Source organism: Syngnathus floridae, chromosome 13 (genome assembly GCF_059516105.1).
Source record: "Syngnathus floridae isolate MCC-2025c chromosome 13, RoL_Sflo_1.0, whole genome shotgun sequence".
Classification (NCBI taxonomy): Eukaryota; Metazoa; Chordata; class Actinopteri; order Syngnathiformes; family Syngnathidae; genus Syngnathus; species Syngnathus floridae.
This window is the reverse complement of record NC_142425.1, coordinates 3,823,807-3,849,972: the sequence shown is the minus strand read 5'-3', so window position 1 is coordinate 3,849,972 and position 26,166 is coordinate 3,823,807. Positions and strand designations below refer to the sequence as shown.

The window sequence follows — 26,166 nt, the reverse complement described above, 5'->3', positions numbered from 1 at the left end:
TAAAATATGTTTTTAAAACAGTTTTATTATAATAACAACTTTTTTTATAACAAGGTACATGTGTACATACTGTAAATATGCTTTTAGAACTCTTTTATTATTATAACAACTTTTTATAACAAGGTACAATACTGTAAATATATTTTTAGAACTCTTATTATTATAACAACTTTTTTATGAATTGGTACAAGTGTACATACTGCAATTGTGAGGACACTCCCAGCCTTCTGCTGGCGTGCGGGCAACTTTCATGCCATAATTCCTCAATTCATAAGGTTTATTTTGAATTTGTGAATTTGGGTGTATCCGCGATGTACTGAAGCCGCGATAATCGAACCGTGGTGTAGCGAGGGATTACTGTACTGCATATACATTTAGCTTGTGCTAGTTTGCATTGTTCATCTCACTTTTCACACAGTGAGGCTGAAAGCTCATAATGAATTAAAAAAAACTATATTCGCTTCTACAATGATGCAGATTTGCAGATACGCAACATGAAAATACAGACTGGGTACATTTTGGATTTTAAATATTGAAACATAACCAATCTGGCATTTATCTTTTTGTGTTAGAAATTGTACCTCAATATGCAGTAAATCCTCAACCTTGGCATTGATCACGTGGGGGGGGGAAAAGGCATAGCGCAAACATAATTTCCTCTGTAGTTCAAAATCTGTACACAAGATGTCAGACTAACGTTGGCTAGCATTTAATTGCGTTTTCCTTATTTGTTGGGGTTTCATTCCCGGCAGGTTTAAAATAGTCATGCCAAACATGCCCATTTTGCCAAAATAAGGAGTAAACATTGCAAATAAAACCAAAAGGTCCTTATGAAAATACTCCAAGCACAGAAAAGTCGTTCCTTTGATACTTCCCACCACTAGATAGGCCTAGTAAACAGTTTAAAACCAAGAAAATCTTGTAAAGAATGTAAGGTTCTTCACCATGTCAAATCTTCAGCACGACATTCAGTGCGGTGCTTAAACAAATTCTAAAGCTGTGGTGTGAAAATAAACAATTGCTGCTCCACTTCCCCTTTCCTTTGTGCCTGGGAGCACCTTGAGGGGAATTCTGCATCTGGGTAACACAGATGGGCTCTGCCTTATACAAGCAGATAACTGCTGCATTATCAAACGATTCCAGCTCATAGAAGCACTTAAACACAGCATTTGTGGCGCGTATAGTTCCCACTTCAACCCATATGAAAATTATTGGATTATCTTTGCTATACATAAATTGGATGTGCCATTATCGCGATCTGAAGCCCTAATTCAGACAATCCTCAGGTAATACGTATTACGCACGTAATACTGTGCTTAGTAGTGGATTACCTTTGACCACGAAGAGGCAAAGTTTAGCCCGGAGCTGCAAGAAGCCACTCCTTCTTCTGCTTCAGGGGAAAATTCCGGTTCTCCTCGTGCACGTTGTTGCGTGCGCGCAGGAGGAAAGGGGCAGGTATCACAAGTGGGGCCCCTCCTCCAAAGAGTCGAGCAGCGGTGGGTTTGCGCGAATGGAAACCGCTGGAATGGCTGGACGGAACCGACGACTCGATCGCTCCCTCCCAACACGGGTGGGGGGAGCTCGGCAGCCACTCGCATGGGAGGCAGGACTCGCCTTTGAGTTGCACACTCCAAGTAACAACTCGGCCCAATACATCCGGATGCCTGCTGTGCCTTGTTGTATTTGCGAACCTTGAGCTGACTTGTTGGAGTCTTTGGAGCGCGCCAGTGTGCCGGGTGCAGCTACAAGACGTTTGCGGGGAAGCGCTGGCTGTCGAGGGCGGTGTGGCGCCGCTGCAATGCTGGCACGGACGAAGGCGAGGAGAGACATACGCTGACCGGATTTGGAGTTGGTTCTTGTCCGCACCGACGCCTTGACTAGTCTCGTTTCCCACTGACTGCGGAGTTTAAAAATGCCAGTGAAGAGCAAATACAACCTGGTGGATGATGGCCACGATTTGAGGATCCCGCTACACAACGAGGAAGCCTTCCAGCATGGAATCAACTTCGAGGCGAAGGTATGTTTTCAAGTGCAACAAAAAGTCGTACTCGTTTTACTTAAGTGTAATAGCACCTCCCCGAACACCACAAAAGTGTCTTACTTTTGTGTTTGTGCGTATGTTTTTTTTTGTTTTTTTTTGTCCAACCTGCATCGAGACGTAGCAGAACTGTACTCTGTTCCGGTGTTTAAAAAGAAACGATGAACGCCAGCGAGTATATTTAAGAACAACCTTTCTGTTTACACAAGCATCGAGGTCCATTGAAGTGATTTGGGTAAATGTTGTCTTAGAAAATGATCAATTATGGTGACAAATTGGATGATTCATGTGCTCCGTTTGTGTTGCTGCCACCAGTACATCGGCAGCCTGGATGTGACACGACCGAGCAGTCGAGTGGAGATCGTGGCTGCAATGAGACGAATAAGGGTAAGCAGACTCGGTCAGACGCCGCCAAATTGCCTCTGCTCTACTTTCCTCTGTAAACAAGGCTCTGCATTTGAAAATGTTACTCTGTATAAAAACCTCATAAGCTGGGTGAATTTCATATTTTTTTTAAAGGTCAGTCCAGACGCGTGGGTGGGTGTAACTTGGTCACTCATTGACGAATGTAAAGTGTTGAGAATTGCTTGCTCTTTTTGATGGTGCAGTGCAGTGAGGTGCGATCTCTCCTGACCCCCAGCTGTGCAAACGCAAGATTGATGCCTTTTTCCCCAAACTACACCTAATGAGTGCCAACTTGGCAACGTTTGACTTTGCATCGTTTAACTGGATTGGTTGCCAGTGCACTTGGGGCCATGAGACGCTCCTTTTGATGAGAAGCAGAAAACACACCCATACTCATGCTCACAAACATTTTCCTCATTTCGGCTCATCACTTTTTGTTTTAGAGTTTTTCAGAACCACCCAAAGGCTGTTTGTAGCTTCCAATTCCAATCTAATGAAAATGGCCTTGTCATTGTCCATATGTGTGGTGGCGTTATGTTATTGTCTGCCTGAGTGCATTCCAGCACAGTAGCCACGCCGGAACACGTGTGTGACTGTACAGCGGGGCAAAAGACTCCAAATGTTCTTTTTCCCTTTTGCGAATCGTGGCCAGCACCTCTGAAGGTGGATCTCCCAGTGCGCTGCCATGGCAGCTGCCGTGGGCAGGAAAGGGAGCTTTGGTTTGGCTCGTCCAGTGTGAAAACGCTCTGACGCTGGCCTGACAACACAATGGAGGGAAACCACGGGAATCTAACTTGGGAAGGAAGATACACTAACAAAAAACAAACAATAGACAGTGTGGAAGACATTGGTGTCAAGCATCCTCTGTAAGATTTTTATCTGACCTCCAGAATATTTGTGCCCCGTCAGTCCTGGTAACCTGGCAACCTTTCCATGTGTGCTGTCATTGTTCACTGCATGCATGAGTCACCTGTGAGCGGGCTGCTGATAGCAAAGCAATGCCATCGCAAAGCAGGAAATAACTCCCAAGCTGTGTGGCGTGTTTGGCCCTTTCGTATCCAAGTGCCGTTTCACCAGCTACACATGCAAACTTGGTCGCATGGGAGAATTATTTTTTTTTTAGATTGATTGATGCTTGTTTACAGAAGAAATGGTTTATCAGCTGTGCGGGAAAACACTAGGGATTCCATCCCAATGGAAAATTCTGCGCATTTGTTGTGTTGTATACTCCTGTATATTAATCCTTAATGGCGGATATTTGTTCCTCTGTGCTGTTATCTGGCACAAATAATAGATAGTATGTACAAAGTGTACAAAAGTGTTTCATTTGGCATTATACAGCTCTCTCTAGTCTTGTCTATTTAAAGGTCCAAAGGTTAAAGTTGAAAGGTGATAAAATGAGCCACCAATGCGACGCTATCAATAATGACGGTTTCAGCTCTATCTATCTATCTATCTATCTATCTATCTATCTATCTATCTATCTATCTATCTATCTATCTATCTATCTATCTATCTATCTATCTATCTATCTATCTATCTATCTATCTATCTATCTATCTATCTATCTATCTATCTATCTATCTATCTATCATCTATTATGCGTCGCCATTCATGATTTTATGTTTTCAGGCGGTACTTCCTCAGTTGTCTCTTAAAGTGAAACCAGTAGATGGGGAAGACTGTAAATGATGTACAGCGATCCCTTGCTACTTTGCGTTTCGTTTATCGCGGCTTCACTACATCGCTGATTTTTTTTCCAAATTATAAAAACATTCAAAAGTCAAAATAAAACTTCTAAATTGAGGAACCTTGTGTCTAACCTTTAGGATAATGTAGTATTGGTCCCAATGTTCGTTTACATTCCTTTAGAAGTCCGTTTTTGCGTATTAGCACGCGAATTATCATCTTTCCGCTAACCCGTTAGCCTGCCCAGTACTTCTTGTTGGTGACCATACTTCGCGGATTTCACTTATCGCGGGTGATTTTTGGAACCAGTTATACGCGATAAACGAGGTAGTACTGTATTTGTCAATTTCAAAAGCTGTTAATGCCGAACTAGCTTCATTGTTTGTAAGTTTCAGTGATATACATTGTTGTCAGATAGTCCGTTGTTGTGGAAATATTTCGTAAATGGAGCAAGAAAGTACCGACACTGAGCAGCATAGAGACTATTCTGGTAATTACATTTTGTTTTGTTGTTGAGCACCTGTGACATCAACGTGACTAATGAATTTTTTCATCACCGCATTTAAAAACCATGCACGTCTTGTCCAGTTTGGCTTGTGAAGTTGAAGAATATCAATCAGCAATCAGCAATGAATCTCTCACCTGATCTCAACCTCCGTTTCCATTCTGTTCCATTCTTTCTCCCCCTTTTCATCCTTTTCACTTGCAGCCACTTTGCCTGGCGCCGTACTACAATTTCTTCAACCTGTCCAATTCTCCTGCTTTTCATCAGTGGCTGAATTAAACCTCGACTGATTCACCGCTCTCCTTCCGAGAACCCACAGGAGGCCTCGTCGGCCGGCTTAAATTAATGGAGACGCCACCGTCGTTTGATTTTCCCCCTAAAGTTACTTTGGTCCTAGGAGCTTCAGTTGAGTCCAAGCCCAAATGACGAAGCTCCGCCCTCGTGCTGCTTCAATGGTGACAAGATTATTGAGATGACACTCAGCACCGTTCAACTTCAAGTACACACGCAACGACAAGCCCAACTGTCAGCACACATAACTGCACTCCAATCTTGACTTTGCATCACTTCCTCTTTACTCCTTTTCCTCAAACATCCCTCAAGCAATTTCGTTCTTTCCTGCTTGATGTCTTAAACTAACAAAATGCACCGTTTATTAAAGAAAGAGGGCACTCAATTATCTTCAAACTGAAAGATAAAAATATTTCAAATGAAATAATATATAGTAACTCTTGACTTTTTCAAAGGTTGTACATTCTTTTGAGAACAGAATATCAGTCAGCTTATTTCTCTAACTTTCAGCGAGACTTGTACGCCTGCCGACACATTGATTCAATTTGACGTTGACAGTCCGCTGCCAAATCACGATTGGAGTTGTTCTCGGGCACTTGAGTCACAAAGCGGGTCTCCAAAAAATCAGATCACTTCTTCAAGGACCGACTAAAGAAGAAGTCCAAGCTTTCATTGGAAAACACAATTTGGACAAGAGAAACGAGTGTAAAATTTACAATGGATTCAAAGGAGCTACTTTTTTTGTTTGTTAGCTTTTTGCTTGCATCACCTGATTCGCATCTTTCACAAGTGCCTCGTTCTCAAGTACCTCGTTCTCATCTTTGGCTTTTCCTCTACCTCCTCCTCAATCTGCTTGACTCCAATTTTCTGTCAACCTAATCTGTCTTTGTAAACCCCCCTCTTTGCCATCTGGCTCCTTCGCTCTCCCCCCCTCCTTTTCATCTGGGACCGCTTCCCGTTCCCCCGCCTCCTTTGGATTTTTCCTTCCCATTCATATGTTTAGCCGTGCCGTCTTTGCATGGGGCAATGCAGCGGCCGCCGTTTCAATTGTTGCTCAATCCCCCCGCCCCCGCTTGCTTGGGCTATACTTAGCCACGGTTACCATTGCTGAGCTGTCACCTCGGAGACTTTTCCGCCTGCAGCGGGTCTTCGAGCTGTAGCGGCAGCCGTGTGGAGATTTCACCAAGCCTATTTGGTCGGTTTACCTGCTTTGCTATCCTGAACGGTGCTGGGGAAGTGAAGCGAGTCAAGCCTAAGTCACCTTCAAGATAGATGCTGTGGAAACTGGCCCAGAAGACAGCTCAGTTCAATCTGCCAGCCACTTTTTTTTTCTACAGGGACTGTCTCCAGTTCCCGGAAAGTGACTAACTTACTTGGCTACTGGAGAGTCAAGTCTTGCCTTGGACCAAATTAACGACTGTATGTGTAAACATGAACTCGGGACTAATGAGAGGCTTATCTGTCTGAATCTCTTTCACATTACCTTGAAGTTGCCTAAATGTCGTTCCCGTCTTGGGACAGTTGCGACGTGATAAAAGGTGCTGCACATGATCATTATGTTAATGATGGACAATCATGTGACTTCCTGTCATGAATATTCATTTCACAGCACCCAGGGCAATATGAAATTGCTTAGATCACCAATGTGTTCTTTACAAATCCAAACGCCGAATCGCTCTTGCGGCTGAAACAGCGATCACACTGGCTGTCATCATCTTCTTTATATGCATCAGAACCCCGTGAGAATATCACAACACAAATTGTTACCAAGGCTTCTAGATCAGGTCGGATGAAAGGGAGCTCAAGAAATTGCATGATCGGCTGGCTGATAGTGTTCCTGCGTGTGTGTGTGTCTGTGTGTGTGTGTGTGTGTGTGTGTGTGTGTGTTTAGTAAGTGGGAGCGAGTGGGATGGAATTACGTTGCTTTCCATTCTGGTTTTAATAGCGTTTCCTCTTCACAGACACTTTCATTAAGCGGAACGCGGCTGCTGTCGGCCCGGCTTTATGCTCTGCCACATTGTGTATAAACTTTTGGAGTCCAGCTCGCCTGCAAATGCTGCTCCCTCGATATTACTTGAGCTGTAATTGGAAGACGTTTTCATGCCCTGCGATTGGCTGTCGACCAGTCCCAGCGTGTACGCTGCCTCTTCCCCAAAAGACGGCTCCAGGAAATAGGCAGATGTCATTTAAAGAAAGCTGATGACAATGAATGAATAATACATTTGGTGAATTGCCGTCTTTCCATGATGATTCAGAAGAAATTTTGAAATTTTGCATTACTCATCTGTCTAGAGCAGTGGTTCTAATACAAGGGAGTGGCGCAATCCGTAATGCACAAAATGCAGGCCACCAAGGCACGGTCTTGAAAAAAAGTCAAATAATGTTAGTAATGGAAAAAAACATCAAAGACACTTTTGCAAAAAGGTCCAATTTGGATATTTCCCGGATACTGCAACTTGCACAGCAGCAAGATGAAATTGCATCAGGATGCCCGACGCTCATCCTCTGCTTTCACCAAACACCCCAGGGGCGGTTTCAGGCCCCAAATGGTGTTCTCAAGTTTGTGGAATGGACCAAGTTACACTGGTGATTTATGACTCAAAAGTAAAAGAGCAGGCAAGAGCAGTCGTCCTGTCCAAGGTCACGCGTATGCGAAGTACTATGTAGTACTAGATATTCTGGAATCTTGTGTTGTAGGTCCACCTGCATAGGTCATGTTTTGGTTGAATGCCACATGTGGATGATGTCAACATTAGCGCTCACCCTTCTTGCTATGTTGAGATACTGGGCGGCTTCAGTGTAGTGCGTGTTTGTGTTATTTCAGGAAGGGGAGTTTGTGAGGGCAAATGGAAGAGCAACACATCTGCATCTGCAAATACTGTCGACCTGAGTCAAGTGGAAATGTTCATGTTTGCGTAAATGCACAGCTGCCCATGTAATTTGAGTCAAATCCAAATGCTTCACTTTAAAGGGGTTAAAGGTAATAGATATGACGATTCTCAACTTAATCAAAAACTATTTTAATTAAGTAAGCCATTGTTTAAGAATAATTGTTTGATTTTAGTCTCTCCACAGTAATTAATCTGATATCTGTAGATCATCATCAAAGCCAATTGATTAGCTTTTGTGTTTGCTTTGGAAAACAAAAACAGAACCAGTAACTGGATCAGATATGAGGGGGTTGGTGAGTACATCAATCCCTCTCATGCAATATTGCCTGTCAACATCCAGTACATATACCGTATGTTCCACGAAACACGACTGTTCACAGAAGTGAGCCTCTGGTCTGCCGCGCCATGAGCTACTAATCCGCCATCTCAGCAGGGACTCTGGATAATTTGTCCCAATGAGGGATTAGCTTCCGGCCACTGCCCCTTTCAGATCAAGCCGACAAAATGGCTGCTCCGCCCGTGTCACTCCACATATTTCAAATGTGCAATGAACGTCACAATTAACAGCCTTTGCTTGTGTGTGAAATGCACTCAATGACGATGTCTTGCCTTGCTATTAGGATTGAAATCTTCATTATTTGCTCAACTAAGTTGCCAGAAATGTAAAAAGACTCAAGACTTTGTTTTTAAGGTTCAGCAATGGCCTACTTTTCCCCAAAGTCCAATATTACTTGAGCGGCGTGCTCCACGATGCCTCAGCGCAGCACATTATGTTCTCCGGAGGGCTCCAATATCACATTTAATATCTCTTGGTTAGCGTAATTGCACTGTAGTGGCTAAAGCATGGGGACGATGTGAGGTAATGATCTACTACTGGCAGTAATATTGGCAAAATCAATTTCAGTAGATACGGCAAGTCAGATAGCGTGAAAAGTTGGCTCGGACTAACCTCTGTTGGCTATCCCTCCAAGCTCGTCGACACACATTTTCATTCCATATCTGTCCATCTTCACTGGTAATGTCTCACTATTATTTTGATTGTTCCTTGAGTCCTATTTATTGCAACACTTACTCCTTCCTGTCTTGGTTAATTCAGTTGGGGTAAATTAAAGGACACCTCCTGGTGGTTTTATAGGTTGAGAAATTTAAAGAACGTCGTAAGTGCTTAACATTACAACCTGATACTAAAATGTTTATAAGACCTACAATCAAAGTGCTTTGGTGGTTGCTGGCACAATGCGCAGAACCTCTGGTAACAGCTGTTTTGTTTTTGTTTTATAACTTTGCTCGATGAGACAGACCAATCAGCCAATTATACAAGTCACTTGTGAATGACTAAACGACAGTAGAAAGGACTGTGTCCATGGAGATTTCTTGTCAACACTTGAAAGGTTGCAATTCTCAACAATTAGGCAACATATATTCTATCAAAAAAAAAAAAAACATTCCAGATTCATTGATAATAATCCATCATTGCATTTTCTATCATGCTTGTCCCCACGGGGGTCGTGGGTGTGCTGGAGCCTATCCCAGCAGTCATCGGGCAGTAGGCGGGGGACACTCTGAACTGGTTGCCAGCCAATCGTAGGGCACACAGAGACGAACAACCTTTTGCACTCGCACTCATACCTAGGGACAATTTGGAGTGCTCAATTGGCCTACCAAGCATGTTTTTGGGATGTGTGAGGAAACCGGAGTGCCCGGAAAAAAAACACGCGGGCACGGGGAGAACATGCAAACTCCACACAGGGAGGGCCGGAGGTGGAATCGAACCCACACCCTCCTAGCTGTAAGGCAGACGTGCTAACCAGTGCATCACCGAGCCGCCATTGATAATAATAACAATTATAAATTATATTGTATATGTATGTGTATAGGTACGTATATATTTAGTATGTGTATATGTATACGTGTATATGTATATGTGTATATAAATATGTGTATATAAAAATGTATAAATGTATACATTTATATGTATACTTGGATATGTGTAAGTGCATATGTAAACGTGTATCTGTGTATACGTGTGTATGTGTGTATGTGCACATGTGAACGTGTGTACATGTATATGTGTGTAGGTTGTATACGTGTATACGAGTATATGTATTTATGTACATATGTATATGTATAAACGAGAAGGAGGCTTTGAGGCCCTTTGTACACAAGTAGTTGCTAGCCGTGGAGAATAAGCGCATCACGACTGCCACTCTCAATACATCCACAACGATTCTACTTAACGAGACGTGATGATAGTCAGCCCAGAGATTTGATAACCGCTTCGGTGTTAAGCTCCCCTTTCAACGATGCCTTTTCTCGCTGCCCTCAAATTCCTTCGAGTCTTCCATTTTTCTTTGTTAACGTGGCTTGTTCTGACTGATGCGCCGAGTGCGGTGTGCTTCCCGCTTTTTAAAGTGGAACAGAGCGCAGAGAACCGAACGGTGCAGTGCAGACAGGCCACTCGGTGTAACAATATACGTTGGATCAAAACATTTTTTGAATTCTTTTCTCGTGTTCTGTCCTTCGCTCAAGAGGATGTAAAGAAGCAATCGTCATGTCTGTCTCTTCTCTTTGCAGTATGAGTTCAAGGTGAAAAATATCAAAAAGAAAAAGGTCAGCATCATAGTGTCTGTGGAAGGCGTCAAGGTCTCCTTGAGAAAAAAGAAAAAAGTAAGTGACACTTCTCATGATTTTCCGTATGCCGCTTAAGCACGTTAATCGTTGCTCTCCGGCTTCACCCACAATAGTTCTTTTTTTTTTTTTACGTCATCTGCTCAGACACGCTATGCCTGCAAATTCTGCCCAGTTAGAGTCATATTGATCGGGAATATTGGTTTCATGAAGGTTGAGCCGGGTGAAAGCGCTTCATTGTTTTTAAGGCGCAATATCCGAGTCATACAGAAGGGCCGTCGGCGTCCGGCAGCTCAAATGTCAGCCGGCGTCCCGAGCTCATCTCCAAGATCTCATCTCCAAGTCCAAGTGCGATGACGGACTAAAGATAGCAATGATTGAAATATTGAGTCAACAAAGCTTCAAGGAGATAGGAATCAATATAAATAATTCCTCCGTTGACATTTTAGCGTGACATTAAACTCCCAAGAGGGCGGACTGACAAGGGAAATGAGTGTGCGGGTATGTGGGCGCGGGTGTGTGGCGCACCTCTCGGAGATGCGCGCTAGGTCAATATTTGGGATGATTTCACTTGAGAGCATCGGCAACAAATGCTACCCGGCTCACGTGTGTTATTTTTTTCTCATTTCATTGGCCATCAATTATACTCCAATTTTGGCTATTCAAGGGTGGGGTCGCTCGACTGTGCAGGAATTAAACACAATGATTAAATAGATGTGATGGAATCAGTTATTTATCTGTGATCGTGATCGGCTCCAAAATCCTGATTGTGTAAAGTAAAATTGCTACTATCATAACTCAGCTGTTCTTTGTTTTGTTTTTTATTTCTTGGATGCACTTGAATTGAAATTGAAATGTTTCGTTTCTAAAGTTTGCACTTTGATTCCAGCCGTCCTAATGCTTAGTTTCTTTTTAATACAGAAAAAGGAGTGGATGTGGGATGAAAATAAAATGATGGTGATGCAGGACCCCATTTACAGGTAAGATACTCAAATATCTTTTCCGCCATCCCAGCACATTTTGCGAGCACTTGACTTTTGCGAGCACTGTCATCAGGTGCACAAATTGACAACAACTTGAGGAGATTCATTTTTTTTCTTGCCTGGCTGTTTGCCATCCATATCAGACGTGAGCAAGCGGTGTGACATGTTTGGAATCCGCTTTTTTGTTGACCTCAGCAAAGCAGTTGATGTTCTCCATGATCACATTTTGCCTGCCGTCCTTAATTTAAGAAGTACACAGCCTCAGCTTGAGATTCTGAAAGCCCGATGAGGGTTGCCAAGGAACTCTCCCACGCATCCAAGCATTTAATTTCTGTTAACTGTTACAACAGCTTAACAAGCTAAACACACACACACACTCATTATGTCCTATTTCTGATTTGCCTCTGTGGATCAGATTTTCAAATTAGAATGCGATCATAGCACGCATGAAAACTGTTCTCTCCAGGGTTCTAAAGACCCAGAAGTGGTCCACTCGATACCTTACTTAATCCGCTAAACTGGCCCTGATCAGGTCAAATCACTTCCCACACAGTCCATTAAAGGATGACATTTCTCAAAGTGAACTTCGTCATCTTGTGTTTGCCCATTATGTTTCTCGACTTGCTTTTATCTCCATCATTGACTTCATATGCAAAATGGGAGGCTGCTTCTCTAAATCAGTGTTTCCCAACCACTGTGCCACGGCACACTGGTGTGCCGTGAGAGACGTTCAGCTGTGCCGTGGGATTGTCCAATATTAATTACGGAGCGCATTGTAAACAGGATCGCCAAACCACTGGTCAGTTCACGCAAGGCCTGGTCAGCCACTTGCTAATCGTGCATGTGTGGAGAATCGGAAAATCTTGAGATTTCATATTGTGTCGATCTGATTGTATTGCATCGGCACATATTCAGTTTATGTGTGTGTTGCTGTGTGCTTTTGCTAACAGTGACAGACACTATGACGGTTGTGGTGCAGTTGTGGTCCAAAGGAAATCAGAGCATGCAGTTCAACCGGAGAACCTGGATTGGTTATTTTTCACATACGTAAAATAAGCAGTCAAGTCGAAATTCCTCGACTGTGATAGCCACTCAGCTTCTGTCAGAACAGCAGAGCGTCTTTAAAAGTGACTTTGTTCTTATTGTTGCAATATTTATAGACCTAGTCTAAAACAGTAAACAAAATCACGTTGATTCTTTTATTTTAATCACAATCACTTTAAATAGTTTATTTCTTACACCGTCTAAAACCCTTTTAAAAAACTGTCACTTTTATTTAAAAAAAGGAATACAATTTAAAGAATATTTAGTATTTATTTCCATTAAATTATTCGACTCTCCATACATATATAGGAATAGGACTGTACGTGTTTTGTTGTAATATAACTGATTTTAATATAGGAGCTTAACAGATTTTGGGCGGTGTGCCGCGAGATTTTTTCCAATGAAAAGGTGTGCCGTGATTGAAAAAAGGTTGGGAAACACTGCTCTAAATGAAGGTCGCGGGATTCGTTTTCTTTAAAGGCCTAGAGACACCGGTATATGTATAAATCGGTTTTAGTTAGCTTATGGGCTTATAAATATAAATTGACGATCGAAACAACGAAAAGGAAGCTGTTGCTCTGAAAAAATATAATTTAAATTTGCCGCGCAGACGAGTTTGACTGCACCGAGCCGCCAGCCGGAAGTGACGTCTCATGACGTCTCAAATTGTACGCATTTAGCTTCAGTGAATGTAAACAAAGAGAGAAGAGGGGCCAGCGCCGAGACGTCGGGCCAGGTTTGCGGCCAACCCAGCTCGCCTAGCCGTGCCTTCCATTCTCCTGGCGTACGTTCGTTCGCGGGACGACAAGATGGGTTGCGTTCGCCTGATAGGATCCACGAACCGTACAGTGCGTGCCTGCTGTGTGCTCGTGTTCACAGTGGCCTGGTTGACTGTCATCTTTCCGGACTCTGCTGTGCATCGGGAGCGGCTAGCGTGCTATCACTCTTATTGTTCATCTTCTTGTTTTAATTTTCCTGTGTTGTTTACTTGTATGTGCGTTGTGAACTCTGTCTTGTCACCCTGGGATAGTGAGAAACGTAATTTCGATCTCTTTGTGTGTCTTGACATGCGGAGGAATTGACAATAAAGGAGACTTAGAGACTTTGACTTTGAAAAGTATGTCGAAGCGTGACGGGAGGGGCACAATTCAGAAAACGTGCTCAGCTCGTCGAAAAAAATGCGATTTAAGCAATACAATTAAAAATGCGCCTAGAACCTAAACCAAACGCTGCAGATGTTCATTTCTCCATGCGCAGTGGTCAACTCGGCATTCTAAAGCCTCCTGAGAACTTTTTACTATGCCACCCTAACCACAGTGACGGGAGAGGCACAATTCAGAAAACGTGCTCAGCTCGTCGAGAAAATGCGATTTAAGCAATAAAATTAAAAATGCTTATAAAACCTAAACCGAACGTTGCAGGTGGTCATGTCTTCATGTGCCGAGATCAACTCGGCACTCTAAAGCCCCCAAGAGCACTTTTTACTATGCCAACCTAACCAGAGTGACGGGAGAGGGGCACAATTCAGAAAATGTGCTCAGCTCAGCCCAAGTGAACTGCTAGATTCATCATATTCTGCGTCAAAAGAGGTTTCTGAATCGGATAAAATGATGCTAATATTGCCGCTAGAAACGGAGCTGTCGCTATCATCTGCCATGTTGTTTGGGTTTGTTGACATCCAGATGTACAACTTGTGACGTCACAGTAATGGCGCCGCCGGTGTGGCTTCGTGCGGGACCCGATCGATAAACTGGCATTTCATTTTAGCTTTATTCTTAGTAATCGATGTCCATTTTTAATTTCCAATGCGGCAAATGTGTTCACTTTATACATTCTATCAAATTCCGTTCTAACTGAAAAAAAAGGGATGTCTCTAGGCCTTTAAGTGGTGCGTAATTGAATTGTCTTTTTTTTTTTGTCTTTTGTCTTTCAGAATTTTCTATGTGTCTCATGACTCACAGGATTTAAAGATCTTCAGTTACATTGCCCGAGATGGGCACACCAATGTCTTCCGCTGTAATGTTTTCAAGTCCAAGAAGAAGGTGGGTGAGAAACTGGTCTTCAAATTTTGAACTGCACTATGACATCATTCGTATTCAATTATGTTTTCTGGAAAAAAATGACCAGGACCATTATTATAGCTGTCTGTCCTCGGTCAACAGAGTCAGGCCATGCGCATCGTCCGCACTGTCGGTCAGGCATTTGAGGTCTGTCACAAACTGAGTCTGAAGAACGCGCAGCTAAGCAAAGATAGCCAGGCCGACGGCCACGGTGAAAAGAATGCAGACGACTCCTCCATCTTAGGTAAGAGCAACACAAAACAAAGACACATCGTGTGAGGAACGCATTTTGGGTCTGACGGAAGTTTTGGGATAGTCGGACTACATATCCCATCATTCTAAGACGCGGAAATAGTTTGCGTATCAGTGTTATACTAATGGATGATTTTTTTCTTTTTTGCCTCGTGTCCCTCCATGTGTGGCTGCATCCATGCTCATGCCTCCATGTATGCGTGCAGGAGTGCGTGCTCATCCACCCGTGTGTGTGTGTCTTTTACTCGGCCCAGGCGCGGCGGAGAAGACGACGTCGGTCGCCGAGGAGACAGACATCGATGCCGACGAGACCAACCAGCCGACGGTGTCAGAGGAGCTCAACGTGAACCGAGGGGTGACCGATCTGGATGCCACAGCCAAGACATCAGAGCTCAACCACTCAGACAAGGTACGAAAAGAAGCGCAGATTTGCACATTTCTTTTGCGGACTTGGTCCTTAGGTTTATCCTGACATTTCACAGTAAGCCCGTTTGAAAAATGATCAATGTTCATGTGGTCAACTGAGTGTTGGGATGCGACTGAGCAAGTGACAAACTTGGCCTGGTTTTCTCCTCGCATGGAACGTCAAACTCACTTGACCTCCCGTTGAACTGTCCGCGCATGCCCTGTCATCCAATTACAATGGGCATCTATCCTACTTTGGAGTTCCACTAGTCAAGTCAGGATGCTTAGCCTGAAGCGGCAAAACTGCTGCTGCACGTCACAGTTCACTATTGTCTGCAGCTTACGTCCGTACCGCGCTTTTCTTTTTTGAAGGCATTGAAAGTAAAAACAAGCGTGAAATATCTATTCAGTGGAAATATCTTATTTATGATCACTGCAGATACCTTAGCATTCATCGGACCTCGGCTCACTGGAAAACATTTTCTTATGAAGAGGCGATCTCACGTTCTGCAGACCTAAAAAGGAATAAGGATGCCATTTTGCTTATTGTTGTGTTTGCTGTTGGTACGAGCACTCTGCTGTGGCTCGTCTTTATTTTCTCTTCTTCCTTGCAGTGCTACTGCAGTGACCTATTTTCTCGGTTTCTGATGCTCACACTTTTGATAAGAAATTTCTGTCATCATGAAATGATCATTTGCCAGATGCCTTGAAATAGAATTTTAAACTCATCTGGCAACATTAAGCCGTCTCCTCAGTGGGGATATCCAAAAACCAAATCACGGTAGTTCTTGTTTATTTACATGTGCTAAAATTAGGCACAACTTGATTCCTAGCCACTCTATGGCTTAACTGATTTATTGCGAGCCTCTCCATAAGAAGCAGATCATGAGAGCGGAGTGGGTCGCAGTGTTAAACTGCCAGTTATATATGTCTCAAGGCTTTAAGTTTTAATAATTCATTTCCAAACTCCACATCAATTATTTGTAATGATTCCAGTGTGCACACAACCAAAGTGAGCTCCAGCTACGATCTAACACTTCTGTCATGACAAGTCAAGTTGTTTTGATAACCTGACCACTCAGCTGGTTGAGAATTCTCGTTTTCAGCTAATCCGTGAATTTGTTGTCGGCAGATTTCCGAAGAAGCCTCCTTGCTGATGTCCAGCCCCAGGTTGCTGCTGCCGGTGTCCAGTGTGCTCTCGCCCGGCACTCCCTTGTCTGTTCACCATCAGATCCAACTTCTCCAGCAGCAGCTTCAGCAGCAACAGCAGCAGACGCAAGTGGCCGTGGCGCAGGTGCCTTTGATACATTTGGGCAATGATGTGATTGCTTTCACAATCCCAGCCTGGCCTATATTGATGTTTTCGAATCACCTTATTGATTTTTTTTTTTTCTTCTTTTTGGGCACTGGGGATGGCGTGATCACTATATCACTCAACAAAAATGCAAAGGTCCCAAATGGAAACATTATTAAGCTTGCTGGCTTTGCTGACACTTGTAAAAGCTTGTTTTTAAATCAGGATAAAGAGCAAAAAGGTTCCCCCAAAAATTCTTGCCGTTGTTTTTATCTGAGACTCTCTATGCAAAAATCTGAAATTTTTGTTGCATAGTCTCAGTAAATAATTTATTGTTCATTTCCACTCATTAAGGATGTAGAATGACAGCAGACGGTAGAATGAATTGATGCTCGCGGACATCGTGATACCATCCATCGATGGGCCGTAAATATTTCTTGCTTTAATTTGTCATTCATTTTTGTTAGTTAACTGCATTAATCTGGCTTCTGAGCGCAGTCCCTCAAAAGAGCATCTGCGGCTCATTTAGAGCAACAACTGGGATCGTCCGTGACGTCGACATAAGTAGCGGAGGGTATGCCACAGTGACCAAACAGATGGATGAGGGAACACCAAAGTATAACAAGAACGCAAAGTGCCTTGCTAAAAATCCATCTGCAACTCCTGTGGTAAAGTAGAACATTGCACAAGAGCGTGTCGGAATAAAAAAGCAGCGCCTGAGCTAAGAGAGAAAGCGAAGCCGCTGCAGCTATATTTTCTTGGTGGCGCGAGACAAGCAGACAGGTCTTGAGAGCAATGGGCCGTTCAGTTGTTGCCGGGCTCCACCCCGCTAGAATCCAAAAGTGAACATCATGCGTCAAAATGGAAATGGAATCTTTTTTTTTTGCCGCGAAGGTCCACCTCTTGAAAGACCAGCTGAGTGCAGAGGCCACGGCTCGGCTGGAGGCACAGGCTCGCGTTCACCAGCTCCTGCTGCAGAATAAAGACCTGCTGCAGCACATCTCGCTCCTGGTCAAGCAGATGCAGGAACTGGAGTACAAGCTCACCGGACCTGGCTCCAGTAAATCAATCTGGCAGAATATTGAGGAATCTTTCAGCAAATGCGACACGCTTATCGTTTCAAAAATCAATTCATGTGTCCATGAAAATAAATATTTTTTCTCATCTGATCTTTGTTGTTTACTTGCCAGTGGGATCCCAGGACAGTTTGTTGGAGATCACTTTCCGGTCCACGGTGGCCCCGGTAATCTGCGACCCAACAACGCCTGAACCGGAGGTGTCGGCCCTCAACCTACCCCAGCTTTGCAGCGCCGATGGGGCCGCCAATGCATTTGCATCTTCCAATGGGAATCTGGGAAGCCCGCTAGGTAGGGACCAAGATGTTCTCCAATTGGAATGTTTTCTCCCAGGGCCTCTGCCACCTCCCTCCTCCTCTTCGCCTCCCCCTCCGCTCAAAAGCAGCAAGCCCGAGGTGACAGAGACGCCCGAAGACGCAGCAGAGTTAGAGCCGAGCCGCCGGGACTTTGCTAGTTTTCGAGAGTCGGGCATCGTCTCGGAGTACGAGTCCAACAGCGATGACAGTGATGAAGAGGAGGAAGAGGAGGAGGTGATGGAATTCTTTGCTTGGGGAACAGAGGCGGAGACCCTGCGGCTGCTGAATGTTTTTAACAAGCAGCACCTGGGAGACCAAATAGCTGCGTAACACGCTAAGCAACAGCATGACAGTTTTTCTTCCGTCCTGGAGAAGACACGTCACAGACTCAAACATTTGGGTACCACTTGTGAGCAGGTCCACTTGAATATCGTTTCCTTGTTGTTATCGAGGGTGTCAACATACATATTTCTAAATTTTGAGCCTACAGATTGTAAAGCAAAGCGTTTGATTGGGAGCTTGAACTAATTTGAACTCTCATAAAGTCACTTTGCCTTCCAAATTATTAAATGAGCACTCGACCAAGAAAGAACGGCCGTGGCATTCTTGACTACCTTGGAGATGCTCATCCACTCCCCGGCAATCTGATGGATCTGACAGACCGTCAACTATAAAATAACGGAATAAATTATTGATCGGCCGCCTCCAATAATTGGAGCCAAATTGCATCCCCGTCCTTGTGATCCCATTTCATTTTCTTGGGACGACTTTTCCTGACCTCCACTAGTGAGCAAACACGCGGGACTGTTTCTCCCGTGGTAGTAGGCAATATAAATATTGCAAAAGACGCGTGAAGAAGTGTGGTGCGCTCGCCTGAGCTTTTCTGTTTCATTGGTGCTGATTGATGAACTTGTGGGACCGACATGAAACCAGAGTTGCTGTAATGATATCTTTGTTTCAGAGAGCAGGACCCAGTTGAGATTAGGCATCAGAGGTTATGCTGCCTTTAATTAGCGTAGCTTGTTATGGCGCTATCGAGGTCCGTGCTCTCGGACTGCAGTCAGGCGTTGATTGCAAGGCAATAAAGTTTGAATTTATTGAAGCATTTGCAACGAGACTTAATTATAGCCTGACCGTAAAATCACAATGTTTTTCTCTGGAGGTAATTACAGTCAGGTGCATTTTCTCACACAAGAAACAAGCGCTGGATGTCGCCCCGAAGGTCGGTGGATCGGTTAACTAATTGGGTCAGGATTGAAAGATTTCTGTATCAAACCGATCAATCGCTACTAATGTCTTGAGAGGATTCTAAGCTAAGGTCGGGTTCTGTTGGTGGAGTTCAGATTTGGGCTTTAAGTAAGCCAAGTTTGAATGCGGTCTTCGGGCTTTGGAAACCCCCCCCCCCCCCCGGAGAGGCTTTGGAGCACAGCTTGCGCTTCCTGCTTTGATTCAGGAGATAAAACAACAATTTTTGCTGATTAGAGCACGTGAAACTGCCGAACATGTTGGATTTTCAACCAGCATTAGCATGCGTGTTTATAACGATATTTGGGGAAGAGCCAAAGTTGTCTGGCCAGTTTTGCTCCGTTTGAGGCACCCTCAACATCAATTGGAGCCACTTTGAGTGGAGATAATGAAGCTGTTCATCCTGTCACAGTTCCAAACCTTCGGCATAATTGTGTAATTTTTCATCATAATTGCGTAATGTCGTCGCAGATGTGTGCACAAAATGAACCATTAGTGAGCGTCCAAAGTAATCACGCTTCATTTCAAGCCCAGATGTATCAGAGGCACTACCTGTGCCATAAAAAGGGACACAAATGGCCCGCTTGACGATTATTTCACAAGCAGTCAATAATTTGTACCTACTTTTCATTGAAAATCCATTTTGTTTCCTTCCTTGGATTGTTCTCTATATTGTGTTAGTTCCTTCAGCTGTAAATTGAAGTGTGTATTTCACGTCGCAGAGTCGTTGGTGGCAAATCGACCAATGGAGAGCAAATGCTGCTGTTGCCGCAGTAAATTTTCCCACTGAAATGGGACATTACTCACGCCCCCCCCCCCCATTTATTAGTCTGCAGCAGTTCTGCTAGCTCATGTGCCGTGTTAAATTGCGCACTTATTGTTGATAATAAAACTGTGTGAAATGAAGCTTTTCTTTAATAGTGGCATTAAAATTGACTTTTGGGAAGAAAGCCAGCAGGATTAGCAATACAAATTGTTTTATGTCTTGGTCTTGTATGTAGCTCCCGCCGTGTTGGTTCATCATTTGCCAGTGTCGTCTCAAAGTCATCAGCAAAACACAAACAAAATAAACATTCATTCATTTTGTGCTCCTCAAAGAACGAGTCGAGCACAGTCGTAATGGCCGCCGTGCAATTAAGACGCTGGTCCGGAGCGACTCAAATGGACAGAATGGAGTCTCACCTTGGGATGAGGCTTGCTTACATGTTGTGGCTTGCTTAAGTGTTGCCTAAGATTTCGAGAGCATTTTTGAGTGATGAAGCCTGACCACCCACAGCAGTGGGAGCGCTTCTGCTTCTATCATCGCTCGACCCGTAACAGGCCGTCTTCGAAGTGTTTCTTTGTGGCTGCGTTTAAGCGAATTTGTAAACCGGGTACTCACTATCTTCCAATGTGTCTTGTTTGCGTTGGAAAATAAAACGTTATCTCGTATGGTTGCCTTTCGCTACTATTCTCCACAGCGCAAGATTTGTGTCATCTTTGAGATGTTTGCTCTGCATTAATTAGGAGGGTGCAAATTCGCCGGGATCTTTGAGCCGCGGACGCTTTGGGGAAAAGAAAATGAAATGGGAGATTGAAAGGAAACCAGCGTGATCGTTCAAATATTAGTTTTTCATTCCAACAACCGTTTACAAAGCATTTCTTTGTAACCTGTTATGAGTAAGTATGCATGCGTGCAACCAATGATTTATCTTCCCGTATTTCTTTCCTCATCTCCTTGAAGTATGGGTATTATGAAGCGCCGTGCGCTGCGGGCCTCACGCACATTTGCTGCCGTGGCCCTCCGGCTAATGTGCTACTTTAGTCCATCTCTGGGGACGGTAAGTGAAACGCTTGCGCATGCAGCCCGGCGTCAAGGTTAGGCCCACTCTGCCAGATTCTGCGACCGCCTCCTTCCCTTTGCAAACGGCAATATGTTTTGCCTCCTTTTATCGGGCCAAGACAATGTATCACTCAGACGTGCGTGTGCGATGCCAGACTGCACTCAAAGCCATTACGCTCGCCTCACCTGTTCGGGCATTTCTGTGATGAAAAGCAAAATTGCCCAAACGTGCTTGATTTCTCAGAAGGTTGAAAAGCTCTCAAATGTGGTCGCTTTGTGTTTTTTGACCTGCTTTCCGAGAAACCTTTCTCTCTGTGAGGTAAGCTTTGAAAGCTCCAGTCAATTCATTCCCACCTCATTGTGTTTGTTGGTTATGTGCATGTAGTTTCTCCTCATATATTGCACGTGTCTTTGTTCATTAATCGCGTCGCATCGGCATCTTGCGAAATCATCCATCTTGAAGGCACCGTAAATCGTCCAAATGTTTGTTGGGGCATGCCAACTTGAATGGGCATCTTTCAAAACAGCGCTTCAGATAATTATGGTGTCTCTTCAACTCGCTGAGTACGCAGAGTGCCAAACGTCCTCGCCACTCCAATCGAGTAAGAGGATGTGGTAGTTGTCGAGAGGAGGCGATGAGTCCAAGCTTGACACCAATCAATGTGCCGTGTGCTCTCCGCTGCCGCTACCTTACTCCTCCTCCTCCTCTCTCTTTCTGCAGTTGACCAAAGCATGTTTGAGAATTCCGTTGCCCAGCAACAGAGTCCGCAGACCACCAGGCAAGGTCCGCCTTACGCCAGAAGAAGCACGGCATCCCCAAACTCTCTCCTGTCCATCGGTGCCTCGGACTCTCCATCGTCCGGAGGCCAGCAGAGGCTGAAAAATGCCATCAATCTGGGCAAGGCCGTCGGGGCAAAGGTGAGCCTTGCGCAAGCTCCAATCAAAAGCCACGTGCTTGACTTCCGAGCGCTCCTTCCATCATTTCAGATGAACGACCTGTTGAGGAGGAAGGAACCCAGCCACGTGGGCGACATCGGGGTCACTGAGGTCAACAAGAACGCTGGGGCGGTGTGGTCTTGCATGGACCAACTCGCTGAAAATTCGCCATACAGGTATGAAGCGATATCCAGGACATTGTTTTGTCCACTAAATGTACTACTGTCAAGTTTATATTGACAGTTTATGGTGTGCCCCCCCCCCCCCCCCCCCCCCCCCAGGAAAAGTTTATTTGGCTTCATTCGCTTGGATGGGATCTGACTTTGCAGAAAGTCGGGCTTGTTGTTCTCAATGTCCTCCCAAGTTCCTTTTTTGTGCAATGCAGCCGCTAGGAAACCGAGGACCTGCACGGTCTTTCCAAGGCCCATGTCATCCCCCAGGATACATCCTCTCGAACGGCTGTAGTTACTGTAAATAAACTTGATGCCATGAGCTGAAAGCTTTGACCTGCGGCAAACTTAATTGGCCAAGTAGTTCACCGTCCTACCTCCTGGACCGCTGCTTCAGTCATTTTTAACCAGCAGTCTTCCCGAATGGCTCTAATTAGAATGCTTCAAAGTTTGCCGGTGGTAATATGAACACGAGGCCTTCCTGTTACACAATGTCACCAATAAGACCTTATTAAAAGGGCCAGTGCGACATCCCTCAGCGCAACTCGTTTTTCCCCAAAAATACAGCAACATTTAAATAAGCACGAAAAACAATAAAGACTTGCCAGTGTTTGCGTTTTGGACGAATGAGAGCGTTCCATTAGCCATCCAAACATCAGCAGTTGGCTTGGCTGTGTTTAAAATAGGCTCATCGCCTATTTTGTCGTTTGTGGCGGACGATGCCGTTGAGCGGCTTCCGCGCATTTGTATTCAAACAAGGGAGCGGCAACGAGGAGCACCTTTGGCTGCACGCCGAGACGTGAGGACGGAATTTAGAATGAGAATCCAGCGTGCCAAGTTCATGTTCGCCAGAGTTCTCAACCCCAGTGACTTGTCATGTTGATGCATGGACTTTTTTTATTTTATTAATGGATTGCAAATTATTTTGCAGAGCCCTGAGAGTTAAGACACCCAGTAGTGGCGTTTAAGTGTCCTCTTCTTTGTTTGGAATGCATCTGCATTGTGGTCTTGTCACAAAGGGGATGAAAAAGATTATTGTATTGCACAAGAAGATGGCACAGACCTCTCAACTAAGAACTTTTTCCTCTTTCAGCCACTTCCCCTTGGACTCCATCCCTCGGCTTGACCCGCCGCCGCCGTCGGGAAAGAAGCGTCTCCCTCGGGCATTAAAGACCACCCGGGACATGATGATTTCCTCGGACCCAGTGGTCTCCTCTCCGGATGCCACGGACGTTTCTTCCCCGATCACCCTGCCCGAAAAGACGCCCTTCATCACCAAGGAGGAGGAGGACACGCGGGATGGTGAGCTGGACGCCGGGCCGATGGAACCAGGCTCTGTAGGTGAGCCAGCGGATGAGACGTCGGAGTTGGCGGAAAGCGGTGCGACACCAGAAAAAGCCAGCCGAGGGCATGCGGAGGAACGCCAGCTCCTTCCGTCTGTACCAGACCTGATTAACAAGGATCCTCCTCCTAAAAGCCTGAGTGAGGAGGCCGACACCGTCAAAGACGAGCATGCGGGCACCGAGGACCAAGAGCCGCACCCGGATCTGCTGTCCTTTGACTGAGTCCAAGACGCCAGGGCGGGCGGGATGATTCTCACCACTCTTTGTAGTCCATCCGGCTCCTGGGTGTCTTGGAAAAGCGAGCGCGTGAGTTCACAAGCATTTTTTTTCTACTTTTGAAACATTTCAAAGCTTTTTCCAAGTCCAACTTCCCGGGACTGTTTGCTCTCTGGAAAACGTCAGGACAGTTTTTGTGCATTTCAAAATAAAGGTAAAGGTGATCTGTTTTTGAAGTTGATAAATGGACTTCTTAGTGACATATATTCTTGCTGATTGGATAATGAAGTCACCACTAACGCAAGACTGAAAGGTGCAAGTGAAAAAGCAGGATGAAGAAATTTTATGCAACGTCATGAGAAGAAGAAAAAGCAAATCTGACTTTGATGCTTGTAGTAGCTGTTTCGAGTGTTTTCCACATGATTGCACAATAACAAAAATGTGAATTAACCTCAAACTAACATACTAAAGTATTTGTAGTGTTTGTTTCGAGTCCAAAATGGACCAATATAGAGTGAAGATATTTCATTGCGGAGAATTCCAGGCTGAACGTTTTTTTTCCATTGCAAAAACGAGCACGGCAGCGGAACGGACTGATGAGAGGGAAATCAATGTCAAGTATAACAACCAAGCTGATGAGGACTTGTTGTTTTTATTCCCCGGGAGAGGGGTGGGGCGCTGCATTATACCGAAGGCGGCAGACCAAAGACGTGATTGTCTTCATCAGTTGTTTTTGTTCTATTGTTTTGTCCGCCTTGCCTGGGTGGGAAAAGAAGGATTTATCATAATTTATACTTGAGATTTTTCTCTTTCATCTTTAAATTTATTTGTTTGCCATTTGGTTGTCTTCAGTCCTTTTTTTTTCTGTTCATGAATGTTTTAGCAAAACTTGTCCATGTCCATGAGAGTGAGTGCTGGAAAAAAGTATTTGCCCTCTTCTCAAATCTTATTTCTTTGCTTTAGACAGCTCAAACCACTAACTGAATCTTTTTTTTTTTTTTTTTTTTAAATAGCTTCCACATTTTCTGCACTGTCAATTTGAAATATCCTGCTTTTGAATAAACGGTTGGGAATGTCAGCATTTTTTTAAATCAGATAGTCGCTTCATCAACAAAATAATCCACAGATTCATCCATTTTTCAAATATCCGTTACTTGAAGCCACTTTGTTGCAGATTATCATACTAATGTCAATATCAGAAATGTATACTGTGGAGGGCGGGGTTCAGAATGTAAAAGCACCACACTCCATTTTTGCATTTGTCTTGTGTAGGCTTCTTGTTTCACATCTTTGGCCCTGGAAAGGTTGAGGCGTCCCAATTGGGGGACGCCGATTCCAAAGCCCTAAAACTGACAAAGCGAGGTACACAAGTGGCCTCTAAAAGTGAGCGACGATCCCTCCAGGGACTTTTTGACCTCCAAAGCTAAGAAAAATTCCCAGAAGACACAGAGCCAACTGTTGTTAGGGTCGTAGCCGTCTCAATAAAAGGAATGCGGAGCTGGACGCTCTCCATTCCAGAAAAGGCACTTTTGTTTCACTTTCTACTCGCAGTCTATTTTCAGCTTGTGTCTTTGTGTCTTTGTCATGCAAGCTGCTCGCATCGCCAAAGGTCTTTGTTCACGTCCAAGCCGTAATGTTGTGCTCCCCAGAGGCTCCTTTACGTTTGGAGTTGGTCGGCCGACGTTACAACCTCTTTGGTTTATGGCCCCACTCACAACCCTCTCTAGTAGCTGCTGGCCTCGTTCAAAACCCAAATACTTCAATCATAAAGTGGCCACCGTGACTTTTTTTTTTATAGTACTCATGATGACGCCAATTTTTATATGAATGAGCGTGTTTTCTACAGTACATGTGAACTTGTCAAGTGTCTGAGTCGTGTAGTGTGGTTTGGAAAACCAGCCTTTTGTTTTTGTAGTGTTGAATCTTTTTTTATTTTGTGAGTTGGACATTACATAAAGAATGAAGGAAGCTAATAAATGAAGAAACAATAGAGCTGCTTAAAAACAAAATTACCTTAATGTCCTTTTTAAATGTTTCTATGAAATCATTTTTGTGGTGTAACAAAAATGCTTAACATTGTTGATTATTTTGGATATTTAAGTTTTACTTCCCAAATGTATCACTCTGACTGTAATCTATCACGTGGAAATAGATTTGATTATGAATTTGGTGTGAGTTTGTATCAACTGTCTTTTTCTCAGCTTGGATTGAGGCTTTCGTGACGTTATCTCTGTTATTCTTGATGACTCGCTCACTTCTTCAGAATGCCTTTGTATTTTATTCCTAGCATTGTGCTCTGTTGCAGTGATTGTCAACCAATGGTCAGCGGCCCTCTAGTGGTCCGTGGCGGTATTGGAGGTGGTCCGCGCAATTGGAACTGGAAAATAATTGTAACGTTTAAAAATAAAATTGATTTATTATTTGAACTTGATTTCTTTTCCAGCTAATTTTGTAAATCAATTAACGATTCAAATTATGTCAAATGTAGCCGAGATCCCCAAAAATAGACACAAGTACATAGCCTGTATAGGTCTATCCTCCTTTGGTGCAAAATAAAATATTATTCCGTCAAAGCCG

At 44.1% G+C, this 26,166-nt stretch overlaps 1 protein-coding gene across 2 annotated transcripts; it reads left to right on the top strand.

The window, feature by feature from the left end:
• Positions 1–1,393: 1,393 nt before the first annotated feature.
• nos1apa (nitric oxide synthase 1 (neuronal) adaptor protein a) lies at positions 1,394–26,162 on the top strand. Of its 2 annotated transcripts, none has more exons than XM_088393241.1 (13): positions 1,394–2,017; positions 2,354–2,425; positions 10,394–10,486; positions 11,369–11,427; positions 14,408–14,516; positions 14,637–14,778; positions 14,993–15,195; positions 16,324–16,485; positions 17,380–17,545; positions 17,676–17,852; positions 21,646–21,842; positions 21,912–22,036; positions 23,124–26,162. In XM_088393241.1, exons 1-13 carry the CDS (start codon positions 1,913–1,915, stop codon positions 23,593–23,595), a joined length of 2,082 nt encoding a protein of 693 aa, XP_088249367.1. In that variant the 5' UTR covers positions 1,394–1,912; the 3' UTR covers positions 23,596–26,162. The 2 variants fall into 2 exon arrangements, with proteins under 2 accessions (XP_088249367.1, XP_088249368.1); XM_088393242.1 differs by having other exon boundaries at positions 1,400–2,017; positions 15,041–15,195.
• Positions 26,163–26,166: the final 4 nt, after the last annotated feature.

Coding starts and splice junctions, on each gene's coding strand:
- nos1apa (XM_088393241.1), top strand. CDS start 1,913: ATGCCAGTGAAGAGCAAATACAACCTGGTGGATGATGGCCACGATTTG. Junction 2,426..10,393: donor CTGCAATGAGACGAATAAGG/GTAAGCAGACTC, acceptor TTCTCTTTGCAG/TATGAGTTCAAGGTGAAAAA. Junction 22,037..23,123: donor GCTGAAAATTCGCCATACAG/GTATGAAGCGAT, acceptor TTCCTCTTTCAG/CCACTTCCCCTTGGACTCCA.